The sequence below is a fragment of the Schistocerca americana genome, chromosome 4 (assembly GCF_021461395.2).
Source record: "Schistocerca americana isolate TAMUIC-IGC-003095 chromosome 4, iqSchAmer2.1, whole genome shotgun sequence".
Lineage (NCBI taxonomy): Eukaryota > Metazoa > Arthropoda > Insecta > Orthoptera > Acrididae > Schistocerca > Schistocerca americana.
Genome location: NC_060122.1, coordinates 726,548,110 through 726,562,093, shown reverse-complemented (window position 1 = coordinate 726,562,093; position 13,984 = coordinate 726,548,110). Strand labels below are relative to the sequence as shown.

The 13,984-nt window shown below is 45.3% G+C and overlaps 1 protein-coding gene across 1 annotated transcript in view; it reads left to right on the top strand.

Annotated features, from left to right (window-relative positions):
- The first annotated feature begins 1,768 nt into the window (after nucleotides 1-1,768).
- Nucleotides 1,769-13,984, top strand: part of LOC124613746 (serine/threonine-protein kinase stk11-like) — a 57,669-nt gene continuing 45,453 nt past the window's right edge. Inside the window, exons 1-2 of the mRNA XM_047142463.1 lie at nucleotides 1,769-2,020; nucleotides 8,129-8,278. Coding sequence (XP_046998419.1) covers nucleotides 1,769-2,020; nucleotides 8,129-8,278 — 402 coding nt within the window. The remainder of the gene's footprint in view (nucleotides 2,021-8,128; nucleotides 8,279-13,984) is intronic.

Below are 13,984 nucleotides of genomic sequence, written 5' to 3'. Positions count from 1 at the left end.
TTCAGATCATAAACATATTCTGATGTTAAGTATATATATATATATATATAGTAATTGCTCGTGCAAGCAAGAGCACTTACTATGTACCTAGATCGAGCAGACGGACAAGAAAGCGAGTTAATATTTCATTGTCATCCGATTCTGAGCTATATGTAAAGTTGCAAGTCTGTAGGTCATTGGGCAATTAGTTTGCAATACTTTGCAAAATTTATACCGACCAGAGAGATAAAGATTACGCAGGAGACTGTGGTGTGTGAAGAACAGTTTGGGTTCATGCCTGGAAGAGGAACGACTGATGCAATACATGCTTTAAGGCGAATAGTGGAGAGACACGGGGAGCTAGAAGCCGATCTACATATGTCTTCCATTGACTTGGAGAAAGCATGTGGCAGAGTCCGAAGGGAGAAGCATGAGAGAGCAGTGCGTGCCAGAGAATGACGTGGGGTTAGTGAAGGAAATGTACAGAGGAGCAATGACACAGGTGAGAAGTAGTGTGGGCATGACAAAGGAGTTTCCAGTAAAAGTAGGGTTACATGAAGGGTCTGCGCTTAGTCCCTACCTCTTTGACCTGGTTATGGATGTGCTGGTGAAATATGTGAAGAAGGAAGCGCCGTGGAATATGATGTTTGCGGTTGATGTGGTTCTTTGTGAGCAGAGCATCGACAGACTTGAGGGAAAGTTGGAGGATTGGTGGAAGGCACTAGAAGAAAGAGGGATGAAAATTAGCAGGACAAAGTCAGAACATTGAGCACTGAAGAATGTGCAGATGAGGTCTTGCAAGGTCCAGGATGATGAGCTGAAATCGGTCTGCAAATTTAAATACCTGGGGTCGTACATACAGAGGGACGGAGGACTGGAAAGCGAGATACAACACCGAATAAATTTCGGCTGGAACAACTGGAGGAAAATGAGTGGAGTGTTGTGTGACAAGAAGGTGAGCATTGGGTTGAAAGGGAAAGTGTACAAGTCGGTGGTAAGGCCTGCTATGATATAAGGGGCAGAGACATGGCCAATCACAGTAGCCCAGGAAGGAAGATGGAAGTGGCGGAAATGAGGATGCTGAGGTGGATGTGTGGGGTAACAAGGAAGGACACGATTAGAAATGAATTTGTTAGAGGAGCTGTGAAAGTGGGACCCATGGGGAAAAAGATACAAGAAAGCAGACTAAGGTGGTACGGACACTTACAGAGAAAAGGGGAAGAGTATATCGGAAACAGAGTTGAACATATAAAGACTGAAGGAGAGAGAAGGAGAGGAAGACCAAAGATGAGGTGGAAGGATAAGATATCCGGGGACCTAAGGGAGAAAGGATGGAAGAAGGAAGAGACAATGGATAGAGTACTATGGAGGAGAAGGATCCAGAAGAGCAACGCCGACCCTACGTGACGTGGGACAAGGCGACGATAAAGAAGAAAGAAGAAGAGAGATAAGAAAGCGACCTAACAAAAGCGTGTTAAAATATACATCCTGACGGAATCTGAACAAAAGTCATCAAACGAAGGGAAACAATAAAAAATAAGTAAATAAATAAATATTAAGAAGACGTAAACGCACGAAATCCACTACTATAATGAGATTGAGTGCGGTGGTAATTGTCAGCTGTCAACACAACCGTCTCACACTACCACCTACATCAAACCTTTCTTCATGAGAATCCTTAACGTTGACGTTCCGTTCCGTTGACGTCCTGAGTGAATGCCGCTATTTGGAACGCACGTTTTGACGTTCCGTTCGGTGACTTCCCCTGTGAATTGCCCTAACGTGGAAGATGAACGGGGGTCGCGTGCTCAGGCTGGCGACGTGGCAGGCGCGCGCCTACCTGCGTCAGCTGTGCGCGGCCGTGTGCTACCTGCAGGCGCGCGCCATCGTGCACAAGGACATCAAGCCCGCCAACCTGCTGCTCGCGCCCGACGGCCGCCTCACGCTGGCCGACTTCGGCGTCGCCGAGGCGCTGCCGCTCTTCTCGCAGGGCGACACCTGCACGCGCAGCGAGGGCTCGCCCGCCTTCCAGCCGCCCGAGGTGAGCCGCTCCCTCGTCTCACCAGGGTACCTGAACATCAGTTCCCCACAGTTCCAATAAAATATAAAGATTAGATGATTTCCGAGCGCTGTTGAGTACAATAACTTCTTTACGTTAATAAATCATTCTCGGGTTTCAAGCCGCGTCAAGTGGTTTACTGCCCACGAGCTTTCGGCAGAGATCTACTGTGCCATTGTCAAGTGGATGACTGTCGTGTGGTTGTCGTTGTCGTGCTTATATAGCCGCGCCGTAGCAGTCGCTCGGGTCCGGACTGAAGCGCGTAGAACCTCTCGGCCACCACGGCCGGCGCGAGCGGGAGGGCGGCGGGAGGGGGGGGGGGGCGGCGACAGTGAAGATGCTTTGGGCCGGCAGGACGGCGAGGCCTTCATGGTGATAATGCTATGTAGTCTGTCACCGAGACATCACGAGAATACTCGTCTACATACGGAAGCCGAAATTTGAATGCAACCTTCAGCCCAAATGTGAATGCAACGGGCCCGAGCCTTACAGCTTTACCTCATCGTGTGGCTTTCTTAATTTTGCTGGTCAGTGCGTATCGCCTTCGCCATTAGATGATCCCTAACGTAGGTAAGACACCGTTGGGTTCAGGTGACCGAGGAAAATTTCTATTATGTGGGCCTATACATTTGCCGATTAAGTTTTTCAACTTGTTGATTAACTGTGCAATAGGCCTTTTATTAGTGTCATTGGAATGGTAAACATGTATATAGTATTAATCAGCAATTGGAAACATGATTACTGTGTAATTAAACACCCCCAAAGAATTGCACGGGGCATGACCACGCAGCTATGGACGCTTCTCCGTGTGGTCGTGACACAGCGCGAAACTCTGTTTTTTAAGTTCGCAGAAAAATTCAGTTTTCAAGTTATTTCTGAGCAGAATTCAGATGCAAATGGCTCATTTCGTTTAGGACACGTCCGTTACCTATGCTCGGTGACAAGATGTTGAGCTACAGAAGAGGGAAACGTTGCGTCACTCTGGCGCTCGTGTGAACTGTTACACAGGGGGCGTCGCGAACAGCGTTACTGAACAAAGGGTTGCGTGTCGTTGCGAGGATCGTGTGAACTGGGTTTAAGCGTACCGGACAAAGGAAACGGCTTGAGTTGAAGAGCCGCCACGAGCGTGAACAACAGTTCGTACTCAGTGGAGCACGTTTTGTGAAAGAGTTTAGGTCAGAGACATTTTTTTGCAGCAACGCTTGTATGAATCAGTTACGAAGAGCAGCTTCACTTTTGACACTGATACTCGATGATTTAACATTTTGTCGAAACGGAGGTGATTGGCGGCGTAACGACAGCTCATACCGTTCAGGAAAGGGTTAAAAGTAGTGCAGGGTCTTATTGAAAGAGTACTCAATGAATTAAATTGAAATGCTGTAGGAAACCAAATGCAGAATGGCCAAGGCGGAATTCAAAACAAGTCTCTATCATTCAACACATAGAATGACTTAAGTATTGGAGGCTATTCCTAATCATTTGCAATTAGGTTCCATACTAGGGAATTTTCTGAGTATATGTACCCTTTTGAAAATTTTATTTTGCCCTACAAGGGTCAGTTACCATTAATTGCCGATGCAATTCACAAGAGGCAGCCTCCTTATCTCAGAGACCGCGGTCGCGTTCTCGCTTCCCGAGCACGGGGTCCCGGGTTCGATTCCCGGCGGGGTCAGGGATTTTCACCTGCCTCGAGATGACTGGGTGTTTGTGTTGTCCTCATCATTTCAATTTCGTTACTTGGGTATAGAATATACGAGCTCCACACACCGCACAGTGACCCTCGCTTACCGGCGGCTTTTGCAGTCGATTCGGCACCATGTCCACGGTCAAGTGCACCGTAACTTAAACCAACTCCAATGTGTGTCCTGTGTCAACATGTATGTCGCCCCTAAACTGGTACACGTCTCCCAGATCCTCCCAATGCCGTTACTCCTTGGCCGCCGCATCCAATCAGCCTTTGGATATTTCGTGTCAGCAGGGGAACTTTTCAAAGTCCGCTACAACACTCTGTTATGCCTCCTGCACAAGGTGGCCTCGGACTCGTCAACGTGCGGGCGCGATCATCTGCACGCTTTGTCCACACTCTGTTGCGGCACTGGCGGGGGCTTGTCCCGTCCTTAACACGCAGTCCCTTAGATATCCTCCGACCAGCTTCTCTCGATCTACCGATCAATGTTTCACCTATTTCTCCATTATTGTACCACGTCGCCAAGTGTTTCATAGAACTCAGCTACGTTTGGGGCCGATCTTCCAGTCACCCGTCCTCCCCGTACAAAAGATTATTATCGTTTGTTTATGCTGTCCAGCCATTGCTACCCCATGGTGCTACAGCACCCTGACATTAACTGGCGAACGGCTTGGGGGTGTGTGCATGCACCCTTTTTACCGTCGTCTGTGTCTGCACTCTGGTATGTTTTAGTCTATGGCAAATTCCCGACTAATAGTCGACTTCATCGCATGGGACTGGCCACCTCCCCACTCTGCCCTGACTGTCATCTCGAAGACACCGACGAGCACCGTCTTACTTGCCCCCTCAAACGAAACGTATTGCTCCTCCTCCAACGAATCGTGGGCTTTTACCTCCGTGCCCCGCCAACGACGGTAACCCCAGATTTCTTGTTTTTGCTCCAGACATTTCACTACCGTCTGGCTAAGCACCATACACTCATCTCGTTTCGATGACAGTCTTTAGAATACCTCTTTCAGAGTGGTCCACATACAGTCCTTGACTTCTGGTCCAAAGTTGTAACCGCGCATAGCACCCTCACCCGAAAACCATCTTACCGACAAACTTTTGCCGGTTATCTCCGCAGCATCTTCCTTGACCCCCCGCAAAGTTGGGGTGTGCCATGCCTACCCGTCACGTGATGCAACACCCTTATCCACGATCTCATGCATCGAAAAAAAAAGACAGAATATCTTATATTTTGTTGTATTTCATGTTTTTCTAATCTATTTGTTTAACTAACAATCATTTGTATATGTTTAAATGGTACCTTGATGAACTGTTGCATTGTATATCCAGGGTGTTACAAAAAGGTACGGCCAAACTTTCAGGAAACATTCCTCACACACAAATAAAGAAAAGATGTTATGTGGGCATGTGTCCGGAAACGCTTAATTTCCATGTTAGAGCATTTTAGTTTCGTCCAGCTACGCTCAATGGAGCACGTTATCATGATTTCATTCGGGATACTCTACCTGTGCTGCTAGAGCATGTGCCTTTACAAGTACGACACAACATGTGGTTCATGCACGATGGAGCTCCTGCACATTTCGGTCGAAGTGTTCGTACGCTTCTCAACAACAGATTCGGTGACCGATGGATTGGTAGAGGCGGACCAATTCCATGGCCTCCACGCTCTCCTGACCTCAACCCTCTTGACTTTCATTTATGGGGGCATTTGAAAGCTCTTGTCTACGCAACCGCGGTACCAAATGTAGAGACTCTTCGTGCTCGTATTGTGGACGGCTGTGAGGACTGGAGGGCTGCATCATCGCATCAGGGATTCCATGCGACGGAGGGTGGATGCATGTATCCTCGCTAACGGAGGACATTTTGAACATTTCCTGTAACAAAGTGTTTGAAGTCACGCTGGTACGTTCTGTTGCTGTGTGTTTCCATTCCATGATTAATGTGATTTGAAGAGAAGTAATAAAATGAGCTCTAACATGGAAAGTAAGCGTTTCCGGACACATGTCCACATAACATATTTTCTTTCTTTGTTTGTGAGGAATGTTTCCTGAAAGTTTGGCCGTACCTTTTTGTAACACCCTGTATATCGGTGTGCTGACCCCACGCCCCTGCACAGAGGATGACAGGGCGGTTGGCAGGTCCCGATTGGCCCATCTGGGCCAGAACTCGGAGCTTGGCTTTGCTTGCTTCAATTCAGAAGAAGGATTAAATAAATCATTCAAGTCTCAACGCGCAGGTGTTATGAGCAGTCAGAACACCAATGCACGTCACTGTTGTATTCCTTGGCAGAGTTTAATCAGTTTCATCGACAAACGTGTTCTTTAATTTATACACAATAGGAAACAATATACTGACTATTGTCCAGGCTGACGAGTAGATGGCACGTATCAGGTGAAGATCATGTATCTACCTGTTGCCTACTCTTTGCTTTCTTTTGCCTTTTTACTAAAAACAATACAGTCATTCACAAGTGTAAAGCGACATCTGCAGCATTTATATACATCTATACTATGCAAGATGTTAAGTGCATGGCATTGGGTGCCAGTTCCATTTGCGTGTGGAGCGCGGGAGGAATGATTGCGTTAAAGCCTCTGTCTGCGCGGTAATCCCGTTCGCGATCTTTACAGGAGCGTGAAGCATTGTAGTATGTTTCTAGATTCTTCGCCTATGGCTGGTTCTTGAAAGTTTTTAAGCAGTCCTTCACAGGATAGTGTGCGTCTCTCTACAAGTGTACGCCACTTCAGTGGTTCTTAGCATCTCTTTCATGGATCAAATTAACCCGCCACCAATCGTGTTACTGTTCTTTGTGTACCTTCAGTACAGGTTTATTTTAAATGATCGAAGCGATCTCATAAGTGCACTATATCTATATTAATTGACAAATTGTCACCAAACTCAACACTCCTATAGAAGATCTTAAAAAGTTTTGAACTGTTACAGTCACACTTCAGATTTCTGACACTAGAGCGCAGCAGGCAGCAGTTCGACAATATTGCGACAGGCGCCTAGAAAGTATATGTCGTGCTGGAAATGCATTCACATCAGTCTGCCGTAGTAGTATTCACCAAAGGTCCACCAACTGCCAACTCCATTCAGCGATAGTATGCGCTGTATACAACTTCGGGATTCTTCTGAAAGGGGGGGAATAACAGGTTTTCCGGAAGTGAGTGAAGAAACAGTTGACTGCATGCGGGCGAGTTTCGTACGTAGCCCTCAGAAGACTACGAACAGAAAAAGCAAGAGCTGAACATACCGTAACCGACAGTTCGGAAGATACTAAGGAAACAACTGAAGCCTTACCGGTCGCACTTTGTACAAGTCCTGACTCCCGATGACGGTCAGACGCTTTGAATTTTGGGCACAGTTGCAACAGCTTGTAGAAGGGGATGGTTTTTATGAGAAACTTGTCTTCAGTGCTGAAGCAACATTTCCTGTAAATGTCACTGTGAAGAGGTACGATGCGCGAATCTGAGGGGGAAAGAGAACTCCTCCTCCCCCTCCCTCCCCGCTATCGTGCAGCAGTTTCGAGATTCAACAAAACGTACGGTTTAAAGTTTACAGTCTTTTTTCTGAAAAAAAATATTACAGGACGTGTCTATCTGGGCATGCTGGAAAATTAGCTAATGCCAAGACTGGAGAAGACGGTGTGGACCAACCAATAGGATGGTGGTCCACCCCACGTCCAACATGATGTTCGTGAATTTTCGTGAATTCTCAAACAGGAAATTGAGAAACCGATGGATGAGCCGTGTTGGGGTTGATTATCGGCAATTCATGTCATGGCGTCCACGCTCTCCCGACGTAACCCCTTGCTACTTTTTTGTGTGCGGTTGCGTGAAAGATTCAGTGTTTACGCCTCCTCCTACCAGCAAAGCCACCAGCCTGCGAGCTCGCACCAGCAGTGATTTTGAACAGACTGATAGGGATATGCTGCTCCGAACTTGATATGAACTCGATTATCGACTTGATATCTCCAGAATCAGTGTTTTCCTATATGTGTGACAAGCCCAGTGACAATATGTCGAATAATATAGCTACAGCAAATACGTGAAAGCGCTTCAATCATTTATAGTTGAAAATCAACACCTCATCTAATTACAATTTAATATTTTTATGAACCAAATATTTTAATGGAACGTGCTTAAAACTGTAGAGGGAGGACATTTTAAAAATAATTCTCAGTTATACTTGCGTGTGATATTTCGACACATTCGTCCGTGAATCCTTGGAAGATTCCTCTGAGTTCACTTTGGTGTTGCGCTGCTCTGCTAGTTCATATTAAATGCTACTGCTGACTGAGGAAAATTAACGTATCTGTTAAATGAAAGTCGCGATGTACTACTAGACTGGGCCTTTTCAGTACATTGTACTGACGTGAGCTTTTGGCGGTGGAGGTGGCGAACTGCGAGCCGTCGTTCTCAGGCTTCAAGCTGGACGTGTGGAGCTGTGGCGTGACGCTGTACTGCATGCTGCTGGGCGTCCACCCCTTCCTGGAGGGTTGCTCCAGCGTCTACCAGCTGCAGACGCGCATCGCCCACTACCAGGTGAAACTCACAGCGCGTTACGACATACGAGCGGTGGTAATTGTTTTAATTATCAGCCACAAAAATGTTTTTGTTTGTTTGGAGGTTCGTGTCTGCAGTTCTGGTACACACTGGAATCCACGCGCCGCAGTTTCGCAATACGCCGGTAGAGATGCAATCTCCGCTTTATCAGTGAGGTGCGCTATTTAGTTTTGTCACGTCTGCGGTTCTATGGTGTCGCGATTTCAACGTGTATTACGGCTGCAGACATTTGTTCGTTAACGAACAAAAAAGAGGCGCAACACTGAAACTTCCTGGCGGATTAAAACTGTGTGCCGGACCGAGACTCGAACTCGGGACCTTTTGCCTTTCGCGGACAAGTGCTCTACCATCTGAGCTACCCAAGCACGACTCACGCGCCGTCCTCACAGCTTCACTTCCGCCAGGAGAGCTTTTGTGAAGTTTGGAAAGTAGGAGACGAGGTACTAGCGGAAAGATCCCGAGTTCGAGTCCCGGTCCGGCACACAGTTTTAATCTGCCAGGAAGTTTCATATCAGCGCACACTCCGCTGCAGAGTGAAAATCTCATTCTGGAGGCATAACACTGTTTGTTTCCAAGTGAGGAGTGAGAATTAAAACCTTATAAATACCGATCGTAATTAGACACTCTTTCTTCCCATTGATAAAGAACGATATTTCCTGTTCTTGTTTACAATTTTATCCTGATATTCGTCTTAAAGCACGATATTTGCTGTTCTTGTTTACAATTATCTCCTGATATTCGCCCCCTACAGAGTTCTCGAATAATCCTACTCGGAACCTGTACTATAGTTAGTCTTCGGAGGAACGTTTTTTTCCGTGCAAGAAGGGTGCTCCAAAACTGTCTGAAAATGCTTTCATGGGTGTTACAGGGGCGTTGTGCTGTGAGCAATAATTATTAAGAAAAAAAATTGATACTTTGCGCCGTTTTCGAATTAATTAGCACTGAAATTAGCCAGTCGGGCCGTCGCGCACACAAATTCAAGCGATCCGCCAGAGACGGTGTCGCCAAAAGTATTCTTCGTTTGGTTTCCTAAAACGGAACAAGAGAGTGACGCAAATATTGGACATGGGACGGTAGTAAGGATCGAACCCAAGCCAAAGACTGAGCAGTCTCGTGCGCTGTCTCCTACGCTGAGAGAGCAATTGACACTAACTGCATCTGTAGGGTGTGGCGTTCGCTGTGTTATTCAGTGGTTTGGTATTTAACTAATTTGTAAATGAAGATGATAATATTATTTCATTACAGTGAGTAATTGCAAAATAATTTTTTTTCTCCCGGCTAAAGATTTGGCCAAGTTGCTAAATAAATCCAAATAAACGTCGTGTTAAAGTGTTGTCTGTACGTTGTGTGTCACTAAAATCACAGTTCATACGACAGATTATTGATTATGATGGAAACAGCTATCTTCAGCAAAATGATCATTAAATCCGCCGAATATCAGCCGCTCACAACACTGACGTATGTTACCTGAAACAATATTCTTCGCAACTCGTGCGTAATTAATTTCGGCTCCATACATCAGCAAGAAAAGTATGTTATATGGATCGTGCTATGTGCACTGTTTTTAAAGAACCAATCTGATTCGAATTATTTTCATTAAAATGAGTTCGGGACCACCGGTGTGCTTTCATTTTTAAACATTTTTATTACTTTCGGCATTTATGTCTGCAGAGTTGCGTAATTTGAATTTGCCGCTGAGATAATTGTTAAGATGGCGGCAGACAATAGACAGAGACATTTTATTGTTGGAGTAAATTTCCTTTTAACAGGATAAGTATTTGAATTAAGGCTTATTAAACTTTACTTTTATATTGTGCACTATTTAGACTAACTTTCATCAAACAAACCTTTCATACTTTCTTAAGAAACACAGATAAAAATGCGATACAAATCGCTATCATCAATGGCTGCGCTCCTTGCAGCGGAAAGAAATAATTAACACAGATAATGTTTATTGAGAGAGGAATTAAAGTTACAATTAATTATTCACTCATGTTTATAATATTAATGAACTCCATTCTCAAGTAATAATTAACAAATAATTACAATTTCTTAACAGACCTCAGTTTGATATGCGTCTTGCGTCCGCAACCTACAAAAGCCAACCAAATAAAGGTATAAACAAAGGAAGACGAACGCAGATCATAAAAGGAATTTAATCATTGTCTTTGTATGATACCCATCGATATGTCCAATTAATCATAAAATATTATATAAATAATTAATATTTGTCGTCGTTTTGTTTTAGTTTACTGTTTTTCTATATGTCGGATAGATAATGTTTATAACTGTTAGAGGCATAATTTCCTCTCGTCGTACTGTAGCTAAAATTTATCTCGTGGATGTTACAAGGGCCGCTCGAATCTGCGTGCGCAAAGCCCTGATTGGCTAAATTTAGTGTTAAATAGCTCGGAAACGGTACAACGTATCGAATTTATTTTTCTTAACAACCTACCCTTAAACCCCCTTACAAGCTTTCCAGGCTGTTTCTGACCACTCCGTTTAGAGTGATTCGGTTTCGATGTAACACACTTTCAGGCGTGACGGAAAAGAGTAAATGTATCAATTTGAGGTAAGGGACCATGACGTGGAAAAGACAGAGTCGAAAATTCTAAGCGAAAACCGTTCTGAACCTTTGACAGTGGAATACATGTACCTGAACTGTTGTTGCTAAGACTGCAGGGTTGGCAACTTTCAGAGGCGATACTAGGGACCGAAAGAAAGAAGAAAAAAAAAAGTCCAGTAAATATAGGGTCTAAGACGATATGGTACCTTCCAGTCTTGTAATGGGTAAAGCAGAGAGACAATCGGAGCATTAATCTTCTTTTCCTTTTACAGTCGCAGCATGACGAACTGCAGCTTTAGTAAATCCTACTACGTAATCCTATTACGTATCTTTCAACGAGAGCTTGTTAATTTGCGTGGACTGGCGCTTTTTAAACGCCGCGTCAGATTTTGTGTAGGCTGTCCTCGGAAAAAAGGATCGTGTAATATAGAGGACGTCCGGAAAGAATATATAATATCGTTTAAGTCTGAAATATAAGCACATGCAGAAAACATTAGTCACATACATCTGTGCTCAGGTGACAGCCGACCACACCAGATAGTGTGCAAGTCGACGACAAGCTATCTCTATCAACTGACCACAGAGCTGTGTGACACGTTTTCTCCAGTGTGCTTGTATTTCAGGCTTAAACGGTCGTAGAGTTCTGAGGATTACTATTGTAAATAAATAGTGTCTGCTGTGCTGTGTCTGAGCTAGAGCACTGCATCCCAGCGGCAGGGCGAGTCAGCGGCAGTCGTTTCCCATTACTCACTATGCACGAGGTTCAGTCTTTCACAGTTGCGAATGGGCGAGCACTTGGCGAGTTCGATCTAAAGGTGGCCACACACGTAACTGCGTGCTTGACAGGTAACCCTCGCGCTAGCGCTTTTCGCAAGCACGCACGCGCTTCCACACGGCACGAGCATCTACATCTACATATATACTCCGCTAGCCACCAAGCGGTATGTGGCGGAGGGTACAATTCGCGCCAAAGTCATATTTCTCCCCCTCTGTTCCACTTGCGGATCGCGCGAGGGAAAAACGACTGTCTGAACGCCTTACTACGAGCTCTTATTTCCCTTATCTTTGAGTGGTGATCATTGTGCGATTTGAAAGTTGGTGGTAATAATATATGCTCTACATCCTCGGTGCTCCTACAAGCATCAGTTTGTACCAGAAATATGTCGAGTTCAGTCGACGATATGCTGCCTTTGGCAGCTTATTTGCTTCTGTAGGAAAAAAAAGGAAACATAATTTGTAGATTAAAGCATGATTAGTCAGTGACCTGGCATGTTTAACTCCGGATGAATGGACGAATGTACGAGGGCGTGCTGAAAACTGTAGCCTCCGTGTCTTTTGTGTAGAAATTCTAAGAAGCTTTATAAATAAAATGAATGGTATAAACATTCTACATCTATATTCTTCGTGTCTACACATTTGCAGCCGTCTGCCGCTAGAGGGCTCCGAATTGTAACGTGTAACACGTCGGGGAGAAAGTAACTATCTTGGCGCCTGAGAAACAGCGTGCTATAATCGAGTTTTGAATTCGAAGCGTTCATCTGCACATAGAGCATCCACTCCTCCAGCATACCAGACCAAACACGAGCGCTGCAACAATCTGAAGCCTTGGGTTCAGTGTCATCGATCATCCTCTGTACAGTCCCGACTTGGCCCCAACCGATTTTCATGTATTTTCAAAACTTAAAGAACACTTTCGACGATTTCATTTTGATAGCGATGAATCAGTGCAAGCAGATATGAGGTAGTAGCTCCGTCAAATTCAAATGGTTCAAATGGCTCTGAGCACTATGGGACTTAACACTCCCCTAGACTTAGAACTACTTAAACCCAACTAACCTACCGACATCACACACATCCATGCCCGGGGCAGGATTCGAACCTGCGACCGTAGCAGCAGCGTGGTTCCGGACTGAAGCGCCTAGAGCCGCTCGGCCACAGCGGGCTCCGTCAAGGCAGCCAAACATTCTGCAGTGACGGTATCAACAAACTGGTCTCTTGTTGCGAGAAATGAGTTCGTTGCAACCTATGTTGACAAATATGTAGACACGGAGAATAAAGGTGTAGAATGTGAATGTTGTTGTTGTTGTTGTTGTTGTTGTTGTGGTCTTCAGTCCTGAGACTGGTTTGATGCAGCCCTCCATGCTACTCTATCCTGTGCAAGCTTCTTCATCTCCCAGTACCTACTGCAGCCTACATCCTTCTGAATCTGCTTAGTGTATTCATCTCTTGGTCTCCCTCTACGATTTTTACCCTCCACGCTGCCCTCCAATACTAAATTGGTGATCCCTTGATGCCTCAGAACATGTCCTACCAACCGATCCCTTCTATGTTAATAGCGTTCGTTTTATTTAATATGGTTGAAGAATTTTCGAATCCGGAGATATTGCTTTTGAGCAAGCCATCGTATTTGAACCTTCTGTCATCGTTACGCCTTTGATTAGAAAGAAGGATACAGTCATCAGGAATTCCATTACATCACATTAAAGAATAAGAGCAACACTGCGATTTTCGTGACGGCAAGGAGTTATGAACACATGAAATACACAGCTGTGATTTGATGTTTGTACAAAATGTCATTTAACGGGTTTGAAAAAATCAAATTACTGCCGAATGATTGCAGCTGCCTCTCTGTTCGTGATACATACGTTCAAGCATGCTGCCACTTATATGCATACACAAGCCTGCGCCGCCATGTCCAAGGCGCCTTGCCACGGTTCGCGCGGCTCACCCCGTCGGTAGTTCGAGTCCTCCCTTGGGCATGGTTTTTGTCCTTAGAGTAAGTTAGATTAAGTTGTGCAAGCCTAGGGACCGATGACCTTAGCAGTTTGGTCCCATAGGAACTTACCACACAACTTTGCATAACTGAAATTCAGCCACGTGTCAAGCAGCTTGTACAATCCTGAGGCTTCTGCAAATTTATCCTGCACATGCCCAAGCACGATTGCGCAGAACGCTTGCGCGTGTGTGCCTGTGAAGCGTGCAGTTACGTATGTGCTTGATCCTTTCCACACGGCTAAGGGAACGTGACGGTTTGCTAGTCATAAAGCAGCAGCGCTAGTGCAGCAGAAGAGCATCAACCTGCGGACACTGCAGCTTTGCGGCATTTGCGCATCCACATG